The 25,000-nt window shown below is 48.1% G+C and overlaps 3 protein-coding genes across 3 annotated transcripts in view; 1 reads left to right on the forward strand and 2 right to left on the reverse strand.

Annotated features, from left to right (window-relative positions):
• Positions 1-1,873, reverse strand: part of LOC310807961 (sodium- and chloride-dependent creatine transporter 1) — a gene marked incomplete at its 3' end in the record, with an annotated part of 19,420 nt that extends 17,547 nt beyond the window's left edge. The window contains exon 1 of the mRNA XM_083674635.1: positions 1,383-1,873. Within this exon, the coding sequence (XP_083530761.1) occupies positions 1,383-1,413 (31 nt within the window). The 5' untranslated portion in view covers positions 1,414-1,873. The remainder of the gene's footprint in view (positions 1-1,382) is intronic.
• Positions 1,874-4,892: 3,019 nt separating this feature from the next.
• Positions 4,893-18,145, reverse strand: LOC310808322 (transmembrane prolyl 4-hydroxylase-like). The gene is made up of 9 exons (XM_083675162.1): positions 17,280-18,145; positions 16,879-16,960; positions 9,689-9,885; positions 8,547-8,637; positions 7,655-7,820; positions 7,043-7,228; positions 6,770-6,860; positions 6,302-6,425; positions 4,893-5,877 (listed from the first exon to the last, which is right to left on the reverse strand). The coding sequence occupies exons 1-9, from the start codon at positions 17,625-17,627 to the stop codon at positions 5,663-5,665; spliced, it is 1,500 nt and encodes a 499-aa protein (XP_083531288.1). The 5' UTR covers positions 17,628-18,145; the 3' UTR covers positions 4,893-5,662.
• LOC310808324 (secreted frizzled-related protein 5) lies at positions 13,138-15,927 on the forward strand. The gene is made up of 4 exons (XM_083675164.1): positions 13,138-13,698; positions 14,922-15,097; positions 15,314-15,400; positions 15,581-15,927. The coding sequence occupies exons 1-4, from the start codon at positions 13,181-13,183 to the stop codon at positions 15,898-15,900; spliced, it is 1,101 nt and encodes a 366-aa protein (XP_083531290.1). The 5' UTR covers positions 13,138-13,180; the 3' UTR covers positions 15,901-15,927.
• Positions 18,146-25,000: the final 6,855 nt, after the last annotated feature.

A 25,000-nucleotide genomic window follows, 5' to 3' on the forward strand; every position in this document is an offset into this window, starting at 1 on the left:
TATTTTCTCGCCCCCCCCTTCTTCTCTCCCGCTCTCTCTCTCTCTCGCTCTCTCCTTCTCTCTCTCTCTCCTTCTCTCTCTCTCTCCTTCTCTCTCTCTCTGACCAACACAATGATTTGTGTGATGCGGTACAACAATACGGCGGCCCGAGGTGTCTGTCTAGCTACTCACACACGCGCGCGCACACGCACACACACACGCACACACACACACACAAACACGCACACACACAGAATCTAACAGATCATTACTGCACTTCCATGATCAATGTCTGCTGCTCCGATCCAGATGCATTAGGAAAGCAGTTTTTTCCAGATCAGAGCAGTTTGAGGGAGCGAGAGAGCAGGAGTGAATGAGAGCAAGGGAGAGTGAGGTAGAGGCAAGGTAAAATACCGGGAAATATAATGTACCTTTACCTTTATAGTACAACATGTTAAACATGAGTTTAAAAGTCACAGCTGTCAAAATGTGTTTTCTTTTTCAGGGAGTCTGACATGCAATGTGAGTTAACTCTAACTAATATTTGGATTCATTTTTGGACAATAGATACCCGTTAGACTGTTCGTAGCACATCGGCTAGCTAAAATATGTTTATCTAACGTTTTATCAGTCCCACCTGGTCTAACAGATCTGGGGTTAGAAAGACAGATTGGGTTCCTAAACCCTCGTCAGCGATTGCGAGGGCATGAAGACACTTCAAAGATGATTCCCACCTGAAACTTGCCTGGTTGACTGACCTTGGCATTGATAAGTAAGATGTCACTGTGACCGCAGCGAGCACAAATGCAGATTACTTCTATAAAAGAGTCGTAGAAGCAGGAACTCTACTCTGCAAAAAATGTCATGACCAAAACCCACTGGTAGGGTGCTTTCATCCAACAGTACACACTACCTGTGCTACAATCAACAAAAAATAATACACTTCTCGTCACTTGATAGCTTCCATATACCAGGACTTGAACGGGTTTGACACCTGTCATTCGGCTGCGACATGACGACTAACACTAAGTTAACAGGTAATAACATGAATAGTGTTTCTCTGGTTTAGGACCTTGGCCAGGCATTGATCTGACGGGTGAAATGTGAGAGCAAAGCAGATGATAGTTGTTGAACTGAGACGATGGATGAACTAGGGCCTAGGATGTGGAGTGACAGAACTAAACAGTCTTCAGAAGGAAAGAGACAGACAGAACAATGTACTGGAGCTGAAAACGGCACTAATTCAGGTGCGGTGTCCAAGTCCGACGCAGACAGAAAGTAGCCCATAACAACGATATAATATAATAACAATAACAACCATATGAATCAAAATGATTATAATTATGATCAGGGTAGTTATTAACATTCCTATAATAATTATTATTATTATAATTTACACTCACCTGGGATGTTCTCTTCCACTTCTGGCGACATGTTGGAGAGGTTAGCAGAATAACTGACTGGGTGTAGATGCTGTCCTGCTAGCCGAGCGGAGCTAGCTGAGACAGGCAGCCTCTGACAGACAGACAGACAGACAGAGAGGCGTTATTCACTTCACTTCGTTTTCGATTCTTTTTTTTTTTTTTTTTTTTTTTTCTCGATTTATTTTTCGTCTTCTTCTTCTTCTTCTTATGAAAAAAATAATAATCTCCTTGTTCTCACGAGTTGGTAACCTTCAACGGGAGACGGGATATTTACAAAGCGTCGCAGGCAGACGTTGGGGGGAGAGGGGATTCAAAAGCAGTCGACGAAGCACTTGAAGGTAAGCCTGAAGAATCTCATGGATGACAGTTAGATGAAAATGATAATAGGTCGAGAGGTGTGGATCGCTTAATGTGTCGTGTAGTCAGACGTCCAGGAACCTCCTCGGTGTCGTGTCGTGCGTATGCTGGGCAGGTCCTTCGTCGGGCTCTGAGGAGACGGAGAATGAGAGCCGCTTTTAGCTCCGGTCGTCTACGGTTGGCGGCGGCGACGGGCGGCCCCCCCACGGAACGACCCCGCGACGCGATTGGCTGCCGAACCAGCATCAGCAACTCACAAGCTAAGTCATTCCATCATCTGGGGGCTTGCTTCGCTTGCTTTAGTGGGCTTGCTTCAGCAAGTTCTTGTTCTTACTCGTACTTAATTGGAACGCTGCTTTTCGTACACCTTTTAACCTATTATATTACTTTCATTATTGATGACTTGATCTCCTTGTCATGTGTATGTTATTCTGAAGTATGATCTGAGCATATCCACACAAAGCTTCAAGGTGTTACCTATCAAATGGAATCCTGCTTTTGCATCTGATGATCATATTTCTAATGTTATAAGCAGTTTAGTTTGGGTCTGGTTTTTAGGCAGAAATTAGTCAAATAGCGCATTCAGCGACCCGCTCCAAAACAACTGTACAGTGTACAGAAAACTCCAAATTATAAACCATGTAAATAGCTTTCTGATACATATACTTTTTTAAACTTAAACTTTTTGTAACTACAAAAAGTCCCATTGGTTTTACCTGGAGTTAAAAATTGGTTTTACCTGGAGTTAAAAATTAAATTTAACTGAGAATGGAATTCAGCAATTAACAGTCCGTGGCGGCCACTAAGTCGCTTAGCAACCGTTTCACTGATTAAACTTCAGACCAGGGGTTAAATCCCCTGTGGCAAAATCAGTTATTATACCTTTTACTATTGTTCCCAGTCTTATCTCTCACCAGATCTTTCTTCAACAACTGAAGTATAGAAATGACGTTTACTGTTGTTGGGTTAGTAAGCTTAAATGCACTATTTATAGTAGACAATGAACAGGCTACTCCTCCTTCATCTTTTAAAATGGGCACACAAACCAATTTGTAATCTGGATCAAACGTTCTAAACTTGAAGGCAGCTTTTTGATACTTTTAACACTATGAACATTCTATTGGGTTTAAATGGTCACCGTAAACTGACTTGTTATTGTTCTTACTTGAAGATATCTCAAAGGTTTGTCTGTGTGAACTATCACGATGTGAACGTAAAAGGTGCAAAAGGAGAAACAGCGCCCCCAATTCACCCATAGTGGCCAGAAAGCGCATTTCTTTGTGAAAATGTTTTACCCTGGCCTGCAGGCTAAGATTAAGGGCCGACTGTTTTCCACTCAGAGGAGAGGATGCCATGGGAAGGAATATGATGTTCTCATGCCCTGAATAGTTGCCTATATCCAGTCCCAATCCCACCATAACCTAAAATCCCGACTCCTGCCTCGAAGAAATGTCCTCACATTTTTTCTGCAATGCAAGGAATAGTTGTTGCGTTGTTATAGTAGCCTGGTCTGGTGCCTTTTCATTCAAGTCAATTATCTATTTAATGTCAGTTTTTGGTCTCCCGCCTAATCTCAGCTACGTCGCAATGTCAGTCCTTTGTAGTTATGAACAGTTGCTCATTTTACATCCGAGATCTACACTCACCGGCCACTTTATTAGGTACACCTTGCTGGTACTGGGTTGGACCCCCTTTTGTAGCCCATCTGCTTCAAGGTTCGACGTGTTGTGCGTTCAGAGATGGTCTTCTGCATACCTTAATTGTAACGAGTTGTTATTTGAGTTACTGTTGCCTTTCTATCATCTCGAACCAGTCTGGCCATTCTCCTGTGACCTCTGGCATCAACAAGGTATTTTCGCCCAGAGAACTGCCGCTCACTGGATATTTTCTCTTTTTCAGACCATTCTCTGTAAACCCTAGAGATGGTTGTGCATGAAAATCGCAGTAGATCAGCAGTTTCTGAAATACTCAGGCCAGCCCATCTGGCACCATCGCATCCAACGCGTCGTCAGGAGTTATAATAGCATATTATTTAATTCGTTACTTAAATTAGTAATTCATGTCGCTCTGCAGTTAATCTTGTGGCGATAGAATGAGACAACAGTTGCCTACAAGCAATGGGAACAGGCCTATTCCAGTCAAATGGGAGGTTATAGGAAGATTTAGGACTGGCCGGGGCCGAATTTCACGCCTTTATTAGGTCAATCTCTTGAAGCTGGCTTGCATGCTGGAATTCAGAATATTTCTTAATATGTTAATATAATTCAATCAAACGCCTAACTGTTCTAGGCTGTGTGAAATCCGACGGTGGAGGTTATGCAAAAATAAATGTCAAAGGTTATACAATGCAATGGACGGTGCGCGTCCAGATGTCCTCGTGGAAATTGCCCTTTTTCTGCGGTTTCATCAAATCTATAAGAGTTTACACTGCACCGGGGGAATAGACATTGGGGATACGAATTCCCATGGAGTCAATATCAAAAACATGTGGCTCAAACTTCTCAGGTGCGCAGTCCCAGGGTTGGCAGGTAGCCTGACCAGCCGGTAGTTAAACCTTGAGGGGACTGGATGGACGGGTGGATGGATGTGGACAACGTATTCATTCGGTTCATGTAGTTCTACTCGGATTTTGAGGCCCGTCAAATGTTATTGCTGGTTTCGACGGTAAAGGGAGAAGTCAAACTACCTCATTCTGAGTTTCTATTATTGGGGTTCTTCTCTCATAATATAAACGTAATTCAAGAGTCATAGGACAGAACATCATAACCAACGTGAAACTGGCTTCATACTATTGTTGCTTTATTCCATGTCGTTACCTTTTTGTTTTTTTTACTATTTTGTTCTTACTTTTATTTACCAATTAAAAACGGTGCAAATGCATATTAAATCTGTCCTAAAGTGATTGAGGGTCAATCATTTGTTGACGCTGCGCGTCATCTAGTGGACAAAACAATCCTGACAGCTTCAGAGAAACTGACAGACCGACCGACCAGAGCCACTGAGACTTAGGGGCACTTTACCGTTTTCTCTGTGTGAACGAGGCTTAACGAGCCCCGCAGTGGGAAAAAAAAGCCATTTTCACAGTAATAAAAAACATACCAATTTTATTGTTTTGAATAAGTTACTGTCATATATAATATACATAAAATATAAAAGATTCAGTGCAACATCAACCAGTCAAGTAATACATACACATTCAATCATCTTATTAAATAAATAACCATAATAAATACATAGATAATAAATATTTAAATACATTGGCAAAAAAAACTGCTTGCCTTAGAATCATGAACAAAGAACACACTAACAAATACATATCCCAAGTTACCCAAGTAGGTGGAATTATCTTAAAAATATGAAATGGTCACTTCAGTTTAAAAATGAGTGGTTCTTCATCATGTGGATAAAATACAGCCAGATGGAACATGGACATGGTATGATTTACACTCTGGGGTGGGTGGCCGGGCCTAACATGAACATTTCTACGCTTACAATTCAAACCCTGCTTACAAACAGAAAACAACATCACAGCACTCGTAAACCGAACAGACAGAGAACTACACAGACGAGATCCCACATCACATTTGCCTCAGGAAGAATATGGTAATAATATGGCTCAATATGTTACCATATTATGGTTACCTTCACCCCTAAAAGGAAACCGAGCCCTGTGGATACTAAACTGGAAGCAGGTGTCCTGCAGACCACTCACTATGAATGAGGAGGAGAGTATTCATTTTTGGGGACATTTCAGTCGTGTAGTCGTGGGGGTGACTACTGTATTGTTGTGTTGGGGACACATTTTGAAGCAAGTCTGATTTAAATAATTTTCACAGATACTTTCAATTTCAATAAAAACAATCTCTTTGAAGGAAAGTCTGGCTCCGCTGAGGCCCTAGTAGCTATAGGTCCTGGTGGAGGTTGCTGTGAGGGAGGGGGTGGTCCTGCCCCTCTCTGCCCGGCTTGCCCTCCTGTCTGTGGGTCACCAGCCTCTGGTAGCGGGCCTGCCGCTGTTGGTCTGGGTCCACATTGACCCAGATGTTGGCCATCCACTTCACCCCCCGGCTGACAGGGCAGCCCCCGTGGAGGGAGTACTCATCCAGCTCCCCCATCCAACCTGGGGGCAGAGGAGAGGGGAGGAGGGCAGGGGGGGCAGAGGAGGGGAAAGAGAGGAGGGGCAGAGGAGAGGAGGAGGGAGGAGGGGAAAGAGAGGAGGGGCAGAGGAGAGGAGAGGAGTAGGGAGGAGAGGAGAGAGAGAGGAAGGCAGAGGAGAGGAGGAGGGAGGAGGAGAGAGAGAGGAAGGCAGAGGGGGGAGAGGAGTAGGGAGGAGAGGAGAGAGAGAGGAAGGCAGAGGAGAGGAGAGGAGTAGGGAGGAGAGGAGAGAGAGAGGAAGGCAGAGGGGGGAGAGAGAGAGAGAGAGGAAGGCAGAGGAGAGGAGGGCAGAGAGAGTGAGGTACAGAAGAGCAGGGTTTTGTTGAATTCTTGGGCCACATGAAAACCAAACCGTTTCAAGCAGGTCACCAAGGTTACAGCGAGGTTACCTTTGCCATCGGAGAGGTGGTTGTACCAGAGGAGGGCGGTCCCGGACGTGGGCTTCACCCTGAGGTTGCCACTGTGACAGCTCTGCTGTGTATCTGTCAGATCCACACCGCCCTGGATCAGAGCCTAGAGGACACACACACACACACACACACACACACACAGACACAGACACAGACACAGACACAGACACACACACAGACACACCCACACACAGTTATGAAGCATAACTCTGTCTTTAGTCTCTGATTCCTTGTCACAGTTCATTGTATGCAACATCAGCAGCATGATGGAACTGAGGAAACTCAGAGCAGTTTAAAGGTAGAGTTGAAGTTTGTCACATGTTGATTCCATCTCCCACACACCACCAGTGGCAAGGAAACTGGGAAAAATAAGAACCGTCACATCCTAGGGAATATGGACGGGATATGAAAACAACTGACAGAAGGACATGTTGACATGCGTCCCACCTTCTCCTCGTAGGTGCGGTTGTCTGCCACAGGGAAGGTGCTCTCTCCTCCCCCATCCACTGAGTTCAGGTAGAGCAACACGGTGATGTACCTGGGAAAAGAGAGAGGGGGTCAGTTATTGTGACTGACACACACACACACACACACACACACACACACACATCCCTCATGAGTCACATTAAAAGATATGCAATTCCTATATAAGTGGAAAACACACATCCTCTTGAAACAAACACCCGCACGCACGCACGCACGCACACAAGCTACACACACCTGCAGAAGGTCTCTGTAAGCGCGGAGGTGTTTCCCGCAAGGCGTGTGTGTGTACAGGTGGTCTCTGAGTGGGAGGGGCTACTGTCATGGTGGGCGTGACTAAAGCCTCCCTGTTCGTAGCGAATCACCTGCAGCGGTTCACTCAGTTCAACCAATGGGGAGGGCAGATGTGTCAGACGTGTCACTCTGAGGGAAAAGAGAGAGAGAGGGAGAGAGAGGGAAGGAGAGAGAGAGGGAGGGAGAGAGGTGGAGGGAGAGAGAGAGGGAGAGATGGGGAGGGAGAGGAAGAAAGAGAGAGAGAATAAAGCTAGTGTGGAACATTTATGTGATGTCATTCTGAGTCTCTTTGTTAGTCACTCCTGTAAAGAGAGAACGTTCTGGAAAACATTGTTATTGTAAAAGTGAGAGAGTGTCTGAGGTGAATAGAGGTGAGTGTGCGTGGTATATAGGGGCGTGTGCGTGTGTGTGTGTGTGTGTGTGTGTGTTTTGAGTTACCTATTCCTGAGTGTGGCGCGTTTGTGGTGTGTTTGAGTTACCTATTCTTGAGTATGTAAATGGCATATATATATATGATATTAAATGTGTGTGTGTGTGTGTGTGTGTGTGCGCTACCTGTTCCTAAGTGTGCGTAGTACGTGGTGGGAACCAGGTCCCTGGTACAGCCAGGTGTGCCTGCTCTTCCGTTTCGGCAGGGCCTGCTTTGATTGGCCCCCCTGCTGCGAAGGATGCTGGGACATGCTGTCACACACACGCCGGAACTCCTCCAGGGTCAGCACGCCTACACGAGCAACACACACACACACACACACACACACACACACACACACACACACACACACACACACACACACACACACACACACACACACACACACACACACACACACACACACACACAGTGAGCTCACACACGTGTACACACACACAGCAAGCAAGCAGTCACCTATCCAATACAGTGCATATACAATACACCTACATTCATACAGGTCTGGATAGAACGTTATATTCATTCATTCAAGAAGCAGTCAAAAACTATGCATCTCTCTCTCTCTCTCTCAAAAATGAATTCTCTCTCTCTCTCTCTCCCTCTCCCTCTCTCATATGAAGTTACTCTCGGCTGAGTGAACGTCCGGCCCCCCTCCCCCTGTGAAGCCGCGCCCCAGCCGAAACAATAACTCTGGGGGTGCCGGGGCAGGAGGAGGAGGAGCAGGATGGGGGGATGGAGCGGATGAGTGTGGCGGGGGGGGGGGTCGATGAGGGATCCGGGGGAATGTTAAGGAACGGGGGGTCGGCAGTACAGAGATTTTAATGAGATCTGATGGGCACATCCGGATTGGGACACGCAAACACCTGGCATAATGGCATCAGGTCACAGTGGTGTCACCCCCCCCAGACCCACTGGTCACACACACCATGGCACGCATACACTCGCTCCTTCCTCTGACAGGCTGTCACACACACACACACACACACACACACACACACACACACACACACACACAACCTGCTGGGCTGGCCTCCAGGCCTGTAAGTATCTGCCGTAGGTTCTCGGGGCTCAGCCAGGTCCCGTCCAGCGAGCGAGAGTGACTCAGGATCTGGGACAGAGACAGAGACAGACAACCTCAACGATTACCAGTCTAGTACCATCACACAACCTCAACGATTACTAGTCTAGTACCTAACCCCTCAATGATTACTAGTCTAGTACCTAACCCCTCAATGATTACTAGTCTAGTACCTAACCCCTCAATGATTACTAGTCTAGTACCTAACCCCTCAATGATTACTAGTCTAATACCTAACCCCTCAATGATTACCAGTCTAGTACCATCACACAACCTCAACGATTACTAGTCTAGTACCTAACCCCTCAATGATTACTAGTCTAGTACCTAACCCCTCAATGATTACTAGTCTAGTACCTAACCCCTCAATGATTACTAGTCTAATACCTAACCCCTCAATGATTACCAGTCTAGTACCTAACCCTAACCCCTCAATGATTACTAGTCTAGTACCTAACCCCTCAATGATTACTAGTCTAATACCTAACCCCTCAATGATTACCAGTCTAGTACCTAACCCTAACCCCTCAATGATTACTAGTCTAGTACCTAACCCCTCAATGATTACCAGTCTAGTACCTAACCCTAACCCCTCAATGATTACTAGTCTAGTACCTAACCCCTCAATGATTACTAGTCTAGTACCTAACCCTAACCCCTCAATGATTACTAGTCTAGTACCTAACCCTAACCTCTTAATGATTACTAGTCTAGTACCTAACCCTAACCTCTTAATGATTACTAGTCTAGTACCTAACCTCTTAATGATTACTAGTCTAGTACCTAACCCTAACCTCTTAATGATTACTAGTCTAGTACCTAACCCTAACCCCTCAATGATTACTAGTCTAGTACCTAACCCCTCAATGATTACTAGTCTAGTACCTAACCCCTCAATGATTACTAGTCTAGTACCTAACCCCTCAATGATTACTAGTCTAGTACCTAACCTCTTAATGATTACTAGTCTAGTACCTAACCCTAACCCCTCAATCTATCCTGCCCCACTCCATTCTCATCCCTCACTCCTCTCCCCCCTCCCCCCCCTCCCCCTCTCCCCCCCCGTCTCTCTCTCTCTCACCTCCTGTCTCTGCAGCAGGCCATCCTGGTCCAGGTCTAGCAGGCTGAAGGTCTCCTCTGTGGTGAGTGTGAGCAGTGGCTGCACTGACTCCTTCTGTCCTCCAGAGGGCGCTGTGGCCTGGCTCTCCATTAAACCCTTCAGCTGGGCCAGCTGCACCACCACATGACATTCCTCCTCCGACAGGAAGCCCGGGATCTCTGACAGGAAGAGCAAGAAGACGGGGGGGGGGGGGGGGGGGGTTGAGACAGAATATACCAAGACACATAAGAGGCTCTGATTCAGGAACTGCTTCTCCAATAGAAATCCCTCTTCACATTCGTAGGCAGAGTCATGGCTACGTTAGCTAGCTAAGCCAACGCATAGAAACACGCGGTGGTGTCAGGTTTTCAGAGCGCCGGCAACCTGGGCGTGTGCAGTACGGCCAACGTGAGGCACTGCTATGTGATAAAGTGGATTTTCCTCCCCGCCAATCAAACAACGTTCTCTCCTTCAGGCGTTTCCAGGGCGACTGAAGGAGAGGAGAAGAGGAGGAAGACACTTCAGACAATTGTCGACGCACTCGGCCCATGTTAACATAACAACGGCCCGCAGCCAGATTAATCACAGGATCAAGGGTCAAGGGTCAGGCCTGGGGTTCATCAAAGGAGGAAGGGACTGACCTGGAGATGAATGGCGTGAGAAAGTGACTTTAGTGATTATGACCTCACACCTGCTCTGAGGTCCCAGGTCTCTTTAACGAGCGAGTGAGTGAGTGATTGTCCTCTAAGTGGATTAGAGGATCACGGTGTCAGTTAACAGTTAAAACGTTGATCTGTCAGACTAGTAAATGCATTTGTTTCCAAAACCTGTCAAATCTATGATGGAAGAGGTCTGGTCCATCTAATCCAACCAATCCTGATGTAGGAGACAGTAAATAGAGGACTGAAGTCAAGTCCTACAATATATTTAAAAAATAAAATAAAAATAAAAAATGCTAAATCAAAGATGATGACTACCTAATCAAGAACTGTTCAATTAGAGTACCTGTGTTGCTAGGGCCTACATCACACTTCAACAACATACTTTAATTAGTTGACCTGTTAACCAATAAGTAACAGTGTTTGTGTGAGGACATGTCTCTTTGTGTGTTGAGGGCTTGGGTTTTTCTGTGTCGTGTTTGAGCAGGTGTGTGTGCTCAGGGACTCCTAAGTGATTGTGGATACGGGGATAATGAGTCCTCCCTGCCCCCCAGGTCACCCCCAGGGAGCTATTTGTGGTGTGGCCCGGCCCATTGACAGTGCTAATGAGCTGGGGAGCTGAATGTCTCACGGGGGGGGACGAGGGAGGGGGGGTGAGAGCAGAGCTGCATTGTTGTCCCCCTGGGTGAGACCGGAGGTGGCTGCTCATATATAAGTTAGTATCAATCAGTGTTTGGTATCATCATTCTCATTCAGACCCATTCACATGCACAGGGAGGCTGTCAGGCCAACACACACACACACACACACACACACACACACACACACCTCAACTAGTCCGTCTGCAAATCTCTGGGGTGCCCTAAAAATGGGAGGCGGGACCAACATGAATAAGCCACAACTATGAGAGTGAATGACCACGTTAATATTCAAACCCTGATTAGATATGAGAGCACCCAGCACCACTCCCTCCCTCCCTCTCTCCCTCCCTTCCTCCCTCCCTCTCTCCCTCCCTTCCTCCCTCCCTCCCTCTCTTCCTCTCCTAATAAAAGGCTTCCTGTACAGTAGAGACCTTGTTGGACTGATGGCTAATCCCTATTGTCCAGTCAGGCCTCGTTACCCTGGACAGCTGGCTCCCTCCCCCTCCCCTCCGTGTCTCTCTCCCTCTCCCTCCCCTCCGTGTCTCTCTATCCCTCCCTCCCTCCCTCCCTCTCCCTCTCTCTCCCTCCCTCCCTCCCTCCCTGGAGAGGAAGTGACCTGCTTGTCTGGACAGGAATCAGGTCACAGTCTCACAACAGGACCACACTAACACTCTCACACACACATGCTGGGGGGTCTCCCTCACTCTCTCACTCACACACACACACACACACACACACACACACACACACACACACACACACCTCTCTCTCTCTCAATCTGGCACACACCAGTCCTTCTCTTCACTCTTCCATTCAGGCTGTAGTAGGCTGACTCTTCCATCCAGGCTGTACTAGGCTGACTCTTCCATCCAGGCTGTAGTAGGCTGACTCTTCCATCCAGGCTGTACTAGGCTGACTTTTCCATCCAGGCTGTACTAGGCTGACTCTTCCATCCAGGCTGTACTAGGCTGACTCTTCCATCCAGGCTGTAGTAGGCTGACTCTTCCATATAGGTGGTACTAGGCTGACTCTTCCATCCAGGCTGTACTAGGCTGACTCTTCCATCCAGGCTGTACTAGGCTGACTCTTCCATCCAGGTGGTACTAGGCTGACTCTTCCATCCAGGTGGTACTAGGCTGACTCTTCCATATAGGTGGTACTAGGCTGACTCTTCCATCCAGGCTGTACTAGGCTGACTCTTCCATCCAGGCTGTACTAGGCTGACTCTTCCATATAGGTGGTACTAGGCTGACTCTTCCATCCAGGCTGTACTAGGCTGACTCTTCCATCCAGGTGGTACTAGGCTGACTCTTCCATATAGGTGGTACTAGGCTGACTCTTCCATCATAGGAGTTATGACTAATTACTCACTCCTACACTTCCTACTGTCGTACGACACTAAAAGCCCTTTTCATTTTCATCTAATAAACGGGGTTGAGCTCATAGTGGCTATGAGGAGAACTCTGTCTTTGTGCTAAACAGGCTCCTTATGTTCTCCTGATTCATCTGGAAGAACCCAACCTCAGCCTCTTTCAGAGAGGAGAGGAGAGGAGAGGAGAGGAGAGGGGAGGGGAGGGGAGGGGAGGGGAGGGGAGGGGAGGGGAGGAGAGGAGAGGGGAGGGGAGGGGAGGGGAGGGGAGGGGAGGGGAGGAGAGGAGAGGAGAGGAGAGGGGTAGAGTAGTTAGTGGGGTCAGGGGGAGAGCCGGGGCAGGAAAGAAAGGGGAGAGGGAAGAGAGAGTGGAGGGGGTTCGTGATATGAGAGGGACTCTTTTCCTCATCTCAAGCTGTGGGGGCGGAAGGGACCAGCAAGTCAGGACAACACACACACTGAGACATTCAGATCCTAAACACACCCATGAAATCCCTAATATCGGGAACTCTCACACACAAGCCAAGTGAGCGGGGCGCAGATCTGATTGCATCTCAAGCACTGTCCCCTGAACCCCTCCCCCTCCCACTATTGTTAACTCCCCCCCCCCCCCCCCCATATGCAAATGCAGACCGAGCCTACAGAGGTGACGCATCACCGGTCGGTATAAATATACCTATCCTGTCCCTCCCACCCCTCACTGTGGTACAGAGACCTTATCTCAGACATTCCCTCCCACACACACACACCGGTCAGGACCTGCCGGTGCTCCACAGACTGCACCTCCGCCTCCACTCTCTCTGTGATGAAGCCTGCACCTCCTCCACCTCCTTCTCACACCCCCTCCAGGAGACCCTACTACCGGACCCCCACCCTCCTCCTCCTGCTGCATCTCCTGCTCCTGGCCGGGCCTGGCTGGGCGGCCGAGGTCAGAGTCAGGGCTGAGGAGGACGGGGCTAGGCTGGAGGATGCTGTGTCCAGACCCGGGGCCGGGGCCGGGGCCGGGGCCGGGACGGGGGATGAGGACCACGCGGCCGTGACCAACGAGGGGTCTTTCCTCTCCATCGGCGGGGACGGCGGACGTGGTCAGTGGGAGCAGCTCCAGCCCCGCGGCTCCTCCCGCTGCGTGCCCGTCCCGGCGGGCATGGCCCTCTGCCAGGACATCGGCTACAGCAGCATGCGGATGCCCAACCTGCTGGGGCACGAGTCGCCGGGGGAGGCGGTCCAGCAGAGCGCCAGCTGGCTGCCCCTGCTCGCCCGGGAGTGCCACCCTGACGCACGCATCTTCCTCTGCTCCCTATTCGCTCCCATCTGCCTCGACAGGTAAGTGTTTTTTTTTTTTTTAAAGGTTATTAAATTTTTTATTGGAGAAAGACAGGAAGTAAGGAGAGAGAGAGAGGGTATGCCAGCAGGGCCGGATTCGATCCCATGCCGACATGGGCATATGTGTGCACTGTAGGCCGTGGTGGTAGGCCACAGATAAGTAAGTGAGTGGTGTAGAGCAGAGGGAGACTAGGGCTTATAGGGCTTGTAGTTCCTCTACAGGGAAAGAGAGACAGGGCTTTTCTTTATGGACTGGGTAAATATGTTTGTACACTGTCATCAGAGCTAAGGTGAGTCGGCTCTGTCTCCAGAGAGATGTATAGAGGCCAGACCGACACTGACAATGTGGGGGTTTGGAATCCATTGGAGACAGAAGACACACACTGACTCAACAGATCACAAATAACAAACCTATTTGACAAACCCCAGTGGTTTCTGCCTGGATCCAACTCAATGTACTTGAGGTACATTCTAGATTATCGTCAGATTTTAAGTGAATTAACTTAATTATAATATGTGTATCAAATACAATAGCATACAGTGCCATTTATGCTCATTTGATCAAAATACAGATGTGAAATGATTTGGCCAACATACTGCAGTTTATTTTCATAGCTGAGCACAATTCTGAGAGAGCTGTCACCATAAAAGAGGTTGTGTAAAACGAGAGACCCCAGCACAGCAGCATAAACAGATGTCAGAGCCGTGGCAGGTTTGGGCAACACCCCAGCAAGAGCTATGCTAATCTGGGCTCGCCTCTCAGGAAAGGCCCTGGTTTCACCCAACCACCAGGCCATCAAAGACCAGGCCCCTCCTTTGAGTCTCCACTCCCCACGTTCACACCCCTGTTTAGGAAAAGAGAGAACAGAGGATTCAAAAGGAAGAAGAAACGCACGACAAAATGTTATCTGATCGGGTGACGCCCCTTCTCTTGTCCTCCGTTCTATTGATTTAGATTTGTTGCCAAGTTCCTCTCTCGTTCCATCTCCTCCTCCTCTCCCTCCCTCTCTTTCTCGTTCCATCTCCTCCTCATTCTTTCTCTCTAACCCTTCCTCATTCTCTCTCTCTCTCTCTAACCCTTCCTCATTCTCTCTCTCCCTCTCTAACCCTTCCTCGTTCTCTCTCTCCCTCTCTAACCCTTCCTCGTTCTCTCTCTCCCCCTCTAACCCTTCCTCATTCTCTCTCTCTCTCCCTCTCTCCCCCTCTCCCCCTCTCCTTGGCAGGTTCGTCTCACCCTGTCGGAGTCTGTGTGAGTCTGTGCGGGACAGCTGTGCGCCAATCATGGGTTGCTATGGCTACCCCTGGCCAGAGATTCTGCGCTGTGACCAGTTTCCTGCTAACCATCTCATGTGTATCTCATCCGTTACCAACACCAGCGGCAATGCGGGGGGACGCAGAGGTGAGACGCACGCGCACGCACGCACGCACACGCACACACACACACGCACACACACACACACACACACACAGACACACACAGACACACACAGACACACCTTGCGTATATTCTCCCCTGTCATCAAAAACAGGTTACGGGGACAGGTATCACTACACACACACTCATCTCTCTGACAGATGTTGGCTATTCTGACTGGTTGTGTGACTGTTTCACCAGCTCCCCAGGCCAGCTGCCGGGACTGTCAGCTGGAGGAAGCCTCCTCATCCAAGGACCTGCTGGACACCTTCTGTAAGAGTGACTTTGGTGAGTGACTTATCTCCCCATTGGCTTAACATCCTTCCGTTTCTCTGTCCTTCACTGTCTTGACCAATCAGAGCAGAGAACGGAGAGGAGGCAGCTACTTTAGACAAATAAGATGCACTTCATTAGATCACATCATAATGTTATTCTCTTTCTCATCTCTGCCGCCCTCTGTCTTCCCAGTGGTGAAACTGCGCCTCTCGCGGCTCCAGTCCAGCCAGGTGAGCCTGGCCCAGTTCTCCCTGGCCTCCAGGCTGGAGGTTCTGAAGCACGGGCCGCTCCTGGGCGGCCAGATCCGCTCCCGCATGCAGCTGTGGCTGGAGCGCGACGCCACCTGCGTCAGGAACATGACGAGGCGCCAGCCGCGGGGCGGAGCCTTCCTGGTGACGGGCAGCGTGCAGGGCGACCGCCTGGTGGTCAACAAGGCCTTCGCCTGGCAGAAACGCGACAGGAACCTGATGGCTGCCGCACGCAAATGGAAGCGCCACCGATGCAGGGGCTAGGCTAGGGGCTAGGCTAGGGCTAGGGGTTAGGGGTTAGGGGCTAGGCTAGGGCTAGGGGTTAGGGGCTAGGGGTTAGGGGCTAGGGGTTAGGGCTAGGGGTTAGGGGCTAGGCTAGGGGTTAGAGGCTAGGGCTAGGGGCTAAGGCTAGGGGTTAGGGGGCTAGAGGAGCAGGAGTGAGCTGAGCCTGAGATCTGAAGTCAGCCTGAGCACAGCGACAGACTCCTCAGGGCAAAACTGTTCTCGATGTTCACACCAAATATATGTCTACATGACAAAACACAACGTCTGATTTAATGACTGCAATAGTCTTAGGAACTCTTTTTTTTTAATTGTGCTGTTCCAGTTCTAAAGGTGAAACTGAGTCGGCCTGATCAGGTGAGCTGTTTTAGCGAGCGACATGTCTCATGTGTCCACGGAAAAAAGCAACGATTGGATTGCGATGTCTCAGCAAGCACCGCTCTGAGCTCAGGAGAGGAGGCACCGCTAAGGCCTATATGATGTTTCCTGCAAATGTACATATATATAAATTATAAGTAAATATCATGATCTATATTTGTAAGAGATTGACTGAAATAAAATAAAAAAATGTTTTGAAAGAGGCGGGTTTGCATTCAAATGTTGTCTCAGTATTTATGAGCGATGATAGTGGTGATCAATAACGTGCCTTCACTAAAACCTAGATTAACCTAGTCGACTAAAACCGTCCTCCATGGAGAGTCTCCATTGAAAGTGTAAGCAACTCCGGGAGTAGTCTAGTGACCAAAATCAATGTTACCACACAGAAACACAATCATAAGCAACATGGTCCTCTGTGGCTCAGTTGGTAGAGCATGGCGGTAACAACGCTTAGGTTGTGGGTTTGATTCCTGCTGGGATCATATATACTGAAATGTATGCACTCACTGTGATGTAAGTCGCTTTGGATAAAAGCGTCAGCTAAATGGCATATATAATATTAGGTAACAGTCGCAGTCTTACCAAAGAGCAGGGGCTTGAGGCTAAGGGTCTTCATCTCATGGGTCCTACCAGGCATGAGTGACACACTCTGGACATGGCCCACCTGAGGACAGGGTGTTTCATTAATAACACAGCAATACACCAAACAAGTGCTGGAGTAAACGGTGTAGACCTAACATCAATAATGTTGGCTTTATGCGTTATAACAGTGTAATAAGCCCAAGGTCGGTATACGATTTAATGAGTAGATGACTGAATAAGAGGATTGGGAGAAAAAAAGTGAATGCATAAATGGAAGAATAGGAAAACAATTAATAATTTAAGTGATGAAAGGAGGAATGGCTTCATAATGCAAATGAATGGGGCCTACACATATTCTCAGATACACCATCCAGTCGTTTTCTGACGGCCCATCTCCTCACCCGTATCCCTTCGATGCGTGGAAGACTGAAACTGAGATCCGAATCGGGGCTTCGAGGTGGCTGCTCTGGCGAGGACGGTGGACCCCCAGTCCCGCTGGCAGCGGCAGGGGAGCCCCCGTCGGCACTGACCACCTCCCCGGGCCCGTTATTGTAGTGCACGTAGAGGAGGAGGCCGATGATGTTTATGATGTACACATGGAAGAAGACCATGACAACCACGAAGTAAGCCCGGGAGCAGACGCTGCTCCTCTGGATCTGGAGGCGCTCTCGCCCGGCCATCGGGGGGAGATGGGGGAGCATATACGAGTCGCCGCATACATCCTGTAGACTTTCATGAGATTCGTCCATCTTGAATCGATTTATCGATTGGTATAGGGCCTATTGAATTAATTGATTCCCAATATACAGATATATATAGAGAGAGAGATCTTTACACTGTGAAAGCTAGCCGGCTAGCTGTGTTATCTTGGCTCGCTTGCTAACTTCCATTCTCGCTGTCTAACGTTAAGAGGGCGACTGTTTCAAGCAAAGACTTGAAACTTTTACAGTTCAACGTATACCTACATACATACCCAGCAAACAGGGCAGCAAACACCATTGATATGTATTGGAACTGGCAGACACCAGTGAGTTACCTGTTGACCGGCTAGCCTAGCCTAGCATGGCTACCAGCTAGACATGCTAAGCTAGCAAATGCTAGCTCTCTACACGAACCACGAGGTGACCAAAGGGACAAGGCGGCGTCACCGCTGCTTTCCCTGAATTGGCAAAAGCAACCGTGAAGTTGTTAAACGTGTTAAATGTCGGATATGATTAAACTGCCGATAGATTAAAAAAGAAATTGTATTGGTGTCCCTGACAACCTGCCTAACAACAACAACCACAGAGGAGAGCAGGGAAAGAGTTGCCTGTCGGCTCAGAGTCGTGGACTAAAACAAGACGGCGCCCTCTGCTGGTAGATCCAGAATAAAACACCTCAGCTCAACAGAAACCGTCGACAGACGTCAACGCACACGCAAAATGTTGTCAACTGATGTTATATGCCAGCAAACGGTTACAGCCCCCCCAAAAAACCGAGATTTTTCCACTTATAAAGAAAATATCAAATGGGTATGCTGGGGATTCATCTAATCAGACTATTACACATGTTGTTGTTCTATCTGTTATTTTAATTGAAATGTGTTGAAACGTTTGGTTCATGGGTTGTCGTGGTTGTACATGGGCCAGTTCGGTTAGATGTCCTTCTACCACACGATGGCATTACAGCCCAGAATGTGGCACTGCAACATATCAAAGTGGCCTGGGCTGGTACAGTGGTCTGGGCTGGTACAGTGGCCTGGGCTGGTACAGTGGCCTGGGCTGGTACAGTGGCCTGGGCTGGTACAGTGGTCTGGGCTGGTACAGTGGTCTGGGCTGGTACAGTGGCCTGGGCTGGTCCAGTGGTCTAGTCCAGTGGTCTAGTCCAGTGGTCTAACACCGTGGCCACCAGTGCACACACATCCGGCTCATGCCCTGCTGTCATACTCTCTCCTCCTTACTTCCTGTCTCTAACCAAAAAAATAAAATAAATATAACAGTGGGATTGCCCCACTCAAAATAAATAAGTAAAGTTCTTCAGCTTTATCGTGAGGTGCTTGGTGCCTCAATAGTGTTATCCACAACAAACACGTATTACATTTGTGGCATTTAGCAGACACCTTTATCCAAAGCGACTTACAACAAATACATTTGTCTGTCCATCAGTCATCATAAAATAAAGTAATCTATGGTAGGACCAGGGGCTGTTGGTAGTCACAATGCTAGAAGAAGGAAGAAAAAAAAAGAATACAGTAGAGAAACTTGTACAGGGGGGTAGTGGGGATGAGGAGGTTTTTAGGAGTCTTTACTAAATGCTAAGACACACCCTAACTAAATTGCAAGATATATTGTAAATACAAGTACTGGTTAGCAATAGATTACCAATAGTAGGCCTATATCTATCTGTAGTGCAAATGTGTCCAATATGTAGTTTAACAGCAGTAGAGTCAATATGAAAAGTCAATATAGCAGCATGTTGGTGAGTGAGTGAGTGAGTGAGAGAGAGAGGGAGAGAGAGAGAGAGAGAGATAGTAAATTCATCCATTTTATGGCCATGGGGCTGAAGCTGCCACAGAACCTTTTGGAATGTCTGTATCTGGGCTGGCATGGGTCCTGACCCTAACCCTAACCCTGGCCTTCCTGGGCTAGGCCTAGGTGACATTAAGGTAGCACATAGGTCTGTTTATTGTTGTTTAGAGTGCCAGAGAGCACTAAATACGTTGTTGTGATACGGACACCAATCCTTTAATCTCATCGCAGATATCTGCATTTAAGGCTGTTGGCTATCTGTATAATCCCAAATGGGCCGTCTCCATCCGCTTAATCTCCCTCTCTCTCTCTCCCTCCCCCCTTTCTCTCCCTCTCTCTCTGCACATTTAGTTTAGTTTCAAATGTTATCATGGGCGGTGCAATAGCAGGTGATCGCTACTGACACACCCATCCATCCATCCATTAAAAAGGCCATACCATTGATCAGAATTAGCCAGGGCAAGTGGCCATATGTGGAGTTGGGAGTTTCCCTCGTGGTCTCGGTCTTTTGTTCATATTGCCTGTTCTGTTGTTCTCTCCCCAATAAGGGAATGCAGAGAGGAAACATGGAAATCTCCATTCAATGCCATGCAAACTTTGATCTTTCAACGTGGTTCTGTCTAATAAGCTTAATTATTATTAACAAGGAGTGTTAAGGCCTACGTGTCTGTACATTATATTTCCATAAATTGCGGGGGAATTAATTATTCAGAAGAAATATTAAGATCTCTAGGGGTGCACATTTGGATGAACGTAGCCTTAAATAATGAAATAATTTCCCCTGTGTCTTGGACCCCCCCCCCCCTCCCTCCACACACACACACACACACACACACACACACACACACACACACACACACACACACACACACACCCCTTGCGGTGTTTTCCGGGATCACGCCACCACCACTTCCAGTTGGAACCGTACCGATATGGCTGATCACAGAATGGGACCATGTTGTCAGCGTAAAACACACGACATAGTGTTTCCAGTTTATAGTCTGTTCGTTTGAAAGGAGCGCATTAAAAGATCTTTTAACACAGAGAGTCCTCGGTGCTATAATAGCTATCTGTATCCAACTGTATTCCTCTATCCACCACAACGGCATTTGAAAAACTTGTCGCAGTGAATCCAAACGTTTCAGTGCTGGATTGCCCTACAGAACTGGAACAATAGTCGGCTATCCCGAATCGGAATCACTCACCAGGTTAGTACCGCTTCTACAATGTTGTCATAACGTGGATGGCGCAAACCTGATCGTTTTGTGCCACAGTGTTTTATGATATTATGTCGTCGTCATCGTGTGAGTTGAAGTGAAGTTGAGCTTTTTCGACCCACTAAATGTTCAGTGTGTGCAGTTGATATGTTCGCTCGCTCTGACATTGCAGGTTCTCAGTAACGTTGGCGTCCTGCGGTAGGATATGATATTATTATATCACTGCTATTACTGGTTTATTATAGAGACAGTTTACAATAACAAGTGTACCTACATCACCAATGGAGTTTGAGCTAAGACCTACGGAGCAAGTATAAGGCTGTGTGTGTGTGTGTGTGTGTGTGTGTGTGTGTGTGTGTGTGTGTGTGTTTGCAATAGGCTATCCTATCATTCGCCTAACCCACCCACTCGCAACATGGAACACACCCCAGACAAAACACACCATTGCATTTGGATTCATTATTCAACTCCATGTCTTCCACCCCCATCCCCACGGAGCGGTGTAACTTTTCTCTGCCCTGTCAGACTCTCCCCTCCCGGGTGCTTTGCGCCAAGAAAACACGGGGAGAGAGGGACAGTGGAAGGGAAAAGGCCGGGGGTTGCGGTTATCGTTATAAATCCAATCTACTTCTTACTGAGTTCTGTACATCACGATATCGTTAGGCAGGTAGCCTGTACTTGGAATAGCCCTCAGTTAGTGCCGGTGAAATAGTCTCTTTGGCTGGATCTCCGTATCTCCGCAAATGGGACCGAAACAGATTGTTATTGCACCATTGACAATTGGCTATTACCCAATGCCAATAAGCCTGCCAGTAACCTCACACCAGTAGCCGAAAGCTTGTTTTAACCTGTTAAACATGACAGCCCTATTTGACTAATTTCCGCCTAAAAACCAGACCCAAACTAAACTGCTTATACCATTAGAAATATGATGATCAGATGCAAAAGCAGGATGCCATTTGATAGGTAACACCTTGAAGTGTTGTGTGGATATGCTCAGATCATAGTTCATAATAACATACTACACATGACAAGGAGAGGAAGTAAACAATAATCAAATTAAAGCAGAATTTGGGCCCGTCCGGCTTAAGAGGTGAAATCCAAAATGAGGCAGACTTCTCACGGTTTAATCGGGTACAGCGCGGGGGGGAGTATCATTGACCGATAGGCTGAATGATTGAAGGAGCTGTCAATGTGGGACGGTCCGGTTAGGATAGACGCAGGTTTTACGCAGCTATGGGTGGTGTACGCACGTCGTCCAGGGAACATTGACATCAGCCGCGTAAAAAGTGTGAGCATCTGTTAAGAATTCATTTTAATCTCTCGGATTGTGTCTTGAGTCTCCCAGAAACATTTCTCTGGGCCATGAGTCAGTCCCCAAATGGCCTCCAAACATGGTCTTGTTTCGTCTAAGCATACCCTGTTGTAAATTCATTGCTTGTCTCCCAAAACACCAGATGGTTTGCACCAAGGACAAAGTTGATAAAACTGTGTGTTCTGCTCCGAAAAAGGTAGTTATTCCTTCCAGCTGCGTCCGAGAAAGGTTTGAATCCGGAATCGATTCTGCCCAAAACTCTTGAAGGTCTCTTTTTCTGGACCCCAGCAGATCTAGGTTCCCAGGGTCCATGATTTGGCCAGAAATGCTTATCGCTCAGTGAAAGGATCAGTTTTAGATGGGTTAGGGCATCAACTGTTGAACTTAAATAAATAAATGATAGTCTATAGCTGTTGATTGTTGAATCGTATAAGTAGCCTATCACTTATAAATACCTCATGAGTATAGTTCAACTGTCGTAACCCAACATAAGATTGTTTTGACTCAGTGTTTGTGAACAATGTCATTGTAAACAAAGACTGGATAGCTTTAAAACTTGATCTTAGTCACTCTTCGCCTCCAGAGCTCCATCTCGTGAATTTGACAGTGGTTTCATTCCTCCAGCCCCATTCCTCCTGAGCTGTCCAACCCCCCCCCCCCCCCGCCCCCCGCCCTACAAAGTGGCGGGGGTGACCCCGCTTTGTTGTTGTTTGAATCCCAGATTGCCCCTCTAAGTGTTGACAAGAGTTTCAAATGAGTAGGCCTCCAGAATGGATCTAGAGTGTGTGGTGGGGTTGTGTGGTGGGGTTGTGTGGTGGGCTACAGCCTCCTGGTTTGGTGGGGAGGCCTCATATGTGGTAGGCAACCTTGTGATTCAATCTTTATCATGACATCATCCAATCAATCCTCTTTTCTTTTGACTCCTCCCTCGCGGAGTCCTCCTATTTCAGTCCTCTCTTCGCGTTCAAGCACTATTCTATTGTTGTGCCTTTTGGAAATAATTCTATTGATAGGCCTTCCATCAGCATATATTATCATCACAATGCGGCAGGGGCTTCAGCAGAGCAGAGACATTTTGATTCGTCATTCACGTCTCGCAGGTTGTCTCGGTGACGGGCACTAGACCTATTCACGGTCTGTTTTGTCTTGAACGGCGTGATGTTCAAGGCTTTTATGTTCAGGAGACGTTTCCTCGTCGGAAGCACTTGAGAGGACACAGAGAAATAACCCTTCCTGCTCTTTAGGCGGTTTGACTATGGCCCTAACCCTAACCCTGGGGTAAATAATGAATTGACAGGCTATTTCATAACATAGTCACCTCTCGATGACCTTTTTCTCTCTCTCTCTCTCTCTCTCTCTCTCTCTCTCTCTCTCTCTCATGTTTTTACTGCCTCCAACGGGACAGAAGCATTGGCCTACTTAATGAGTTGTATCTAACAAAGCATAACATTCCCCCTCTCTCTCCTTCTCTCTCTCCTCCTGGCCTCTCATCCTCTCTCTCCTTCTCTCTCTCCTCCTGGTCTCTCACCCTCTCTCCTTCTCTCTCTCCTCCTGGTCTCTCACCCTCTCTCCTTCTCTCTCTCCTCCTGGCCTCTCATCCTCTCTCTTTCTCTCTCTCCTCCTGGTCTCTCATCCTCTCTCTTTCTCTCTCTCCTCCTGGTCTCTCACCCTCTCTCCTTCTCTCTCTCCTCCTGGTCTCTCACCCTCTCTCTTTCTCTCTCTCCTCCTGGTCTCTCACCCTCTCTCCTTCTCTCTCTCCTCCTGGTCTCTCCCCCTCTCTCTTTCTCTCTCCTCCTGGTCTCTCACCCTCTCTCTTTCTCTCTCTCCTCCTGGTCTCTCACCCTCTCTCTTTCTCTCTCTCCTCCTGGCCTCTCATCCTCTCTCTCTTTCTCTCTCCTCCTGGTCTCTCCCCCTCTCTCTCCTTCTGGAGCGTAAGGTTCGTCTGACTTCATGTCTCTCTCAATGTATCCTCCTCCCTCCCTCTCTCTCGCTCTCTCTCTGTCCTGTGGAGATGAAGGAGGAGGACAAAGATAGGAAGGATAGGCCCAGAGGGCTAATAAGGAGAGTGGGTTTCCTCGTGTGTGTGTGTGTGTGTGTGTGTGTGTGTGTGTGTGTGTGTGTGTGTAAAGGAAGGTTTGTAAAATGGATTCTGTAGTCGGGCAGACTTTTGTGTGTGTGTGTGTGTGTGTGTGTGTGTGTGTGTGTGTGTGTGTGTGTGTGTGTGTGTCGGGCAGACTCTTGTTCATTACTCATGCATCCTCCGGCTGCTGTGCCAAGCAGGAATTTGAGTGGCACTGAGTGCCCATTTTGTCTTTTCTGCCACACTTTGTGTGTGTGTGTGTGTGTGTGTGTGTGTGTGTGTGTGTGAGAGAGAGAGAGAGAGAGAGAGAGAGAGAGAGAATTAAATTGCTCAAGTTTCTATTGTCCTAAATCAGAGTTTCTAATGTTTGACGTCTTCTAAAGGTCTAAGCTGGAGCTCACATCCTAGCCAGCTGTGTGCTGGTTTACCTCCTGCCTCTCTCTGGGTCTCAAGAGTATTGACCTGTGTGTGTGTGTGTGTGTGTGTGTGCGCGCCTGTCTGTGTGTGCGCGCCTGTCTGTGTGTACGCGCCTGTCTGTGTGTCTGGCAGTTGGAGACTTCTCGCTGGTGTCTGCACACTGATAGTCAGTGTCTGGAATCTGGAATCTGCAGGCTTGGGCCTGGCTGCTCCTGCTGCAAAGCAGGTGTGTGTGTGTGTGTGTGTGTGTGTGTGTGTGTGTGTGTGTGTGTGTGTGTGTGTGTGTGTGTGTGTGTGTGTTCTGGTTCCGGCTGGTCGGCCAGAGAGCCTTGGGTCCCCCTGGCATGGATGGCAGTGCTGCAGTCATCTCTGCCAGCTTGAGTGAGAGAGAGAGAGAGAGAGAGAGAGCGAGAGAAATTGAGTGGCAATGGCAGGGTTCTGGAGGGAGAGCAGTGAATGCACAAGTCTCTCTCTCCTCCCTCTCTTCTCTCTCTCTTCTCCCTCTCTTCTCTCTCTCTTCTCTCTCTCTTCTCTCTCTCTTCTCCCTCTCTTCTCCCTCTCTTCTCCCTCTCTTCTCTCTCTCTTC

The sequence above is a fragment of the Argentina silus genome (genome assembly GCF_951799395.1).
Source record: "Argentina silus genome assembly, chromosome: 8".
Classification (NCBI taxonomy): Eukaryota; Metazoa; Chordata; class Actinopteri; order Argentiniformes; family Argentinidae; genus Argentina; species Argentina silus.

Coding starts and splice junctions, on each gene's coding strand:
- LOC310808324 (XM_083675164.1), top strand. CDS start 13,181: ATGAAGCCTGCACCTCCTCCACCTCCTTCTCACACCCCCTCCAGGAGA. Junction 13,699..14,921: donor GCTCCCATCTGCCTCGACAG/GTAAGTGTTTTT, acceptor TCTCCTTGGCAG/GTTCGTCTCACCCTGTCGGA. Junction 15,401..15,580: donor CTTCTGTAAGAGTGACTTTG/GTGAGTGACTTA, acceptor CTGTCTTCCCAG/TGGTGAAACTGCGCCTCTCG.
- LOC310808322 (XM_083675162.1), bottom strand. CDS start 17,627: ATGGACGAATCTCATGAAAGTCTACAGGATGTATGCGGCGACTCGTAT. Junction 9,886..16,878: donor CCTCAAGCCCCTGCTCTTTG/GTAAGACTGCGA, acceptor TCTTCCTGTCAG/AGATCCCGGGCTTCCTGTCG. Junction 6,426..6,769: donor ACCGCACCTACGAGGAGAAG/GTGGGACGCATG, acceptor TGTGTCCTCTAG/GCTCTGATCCAGGGCGGTGT.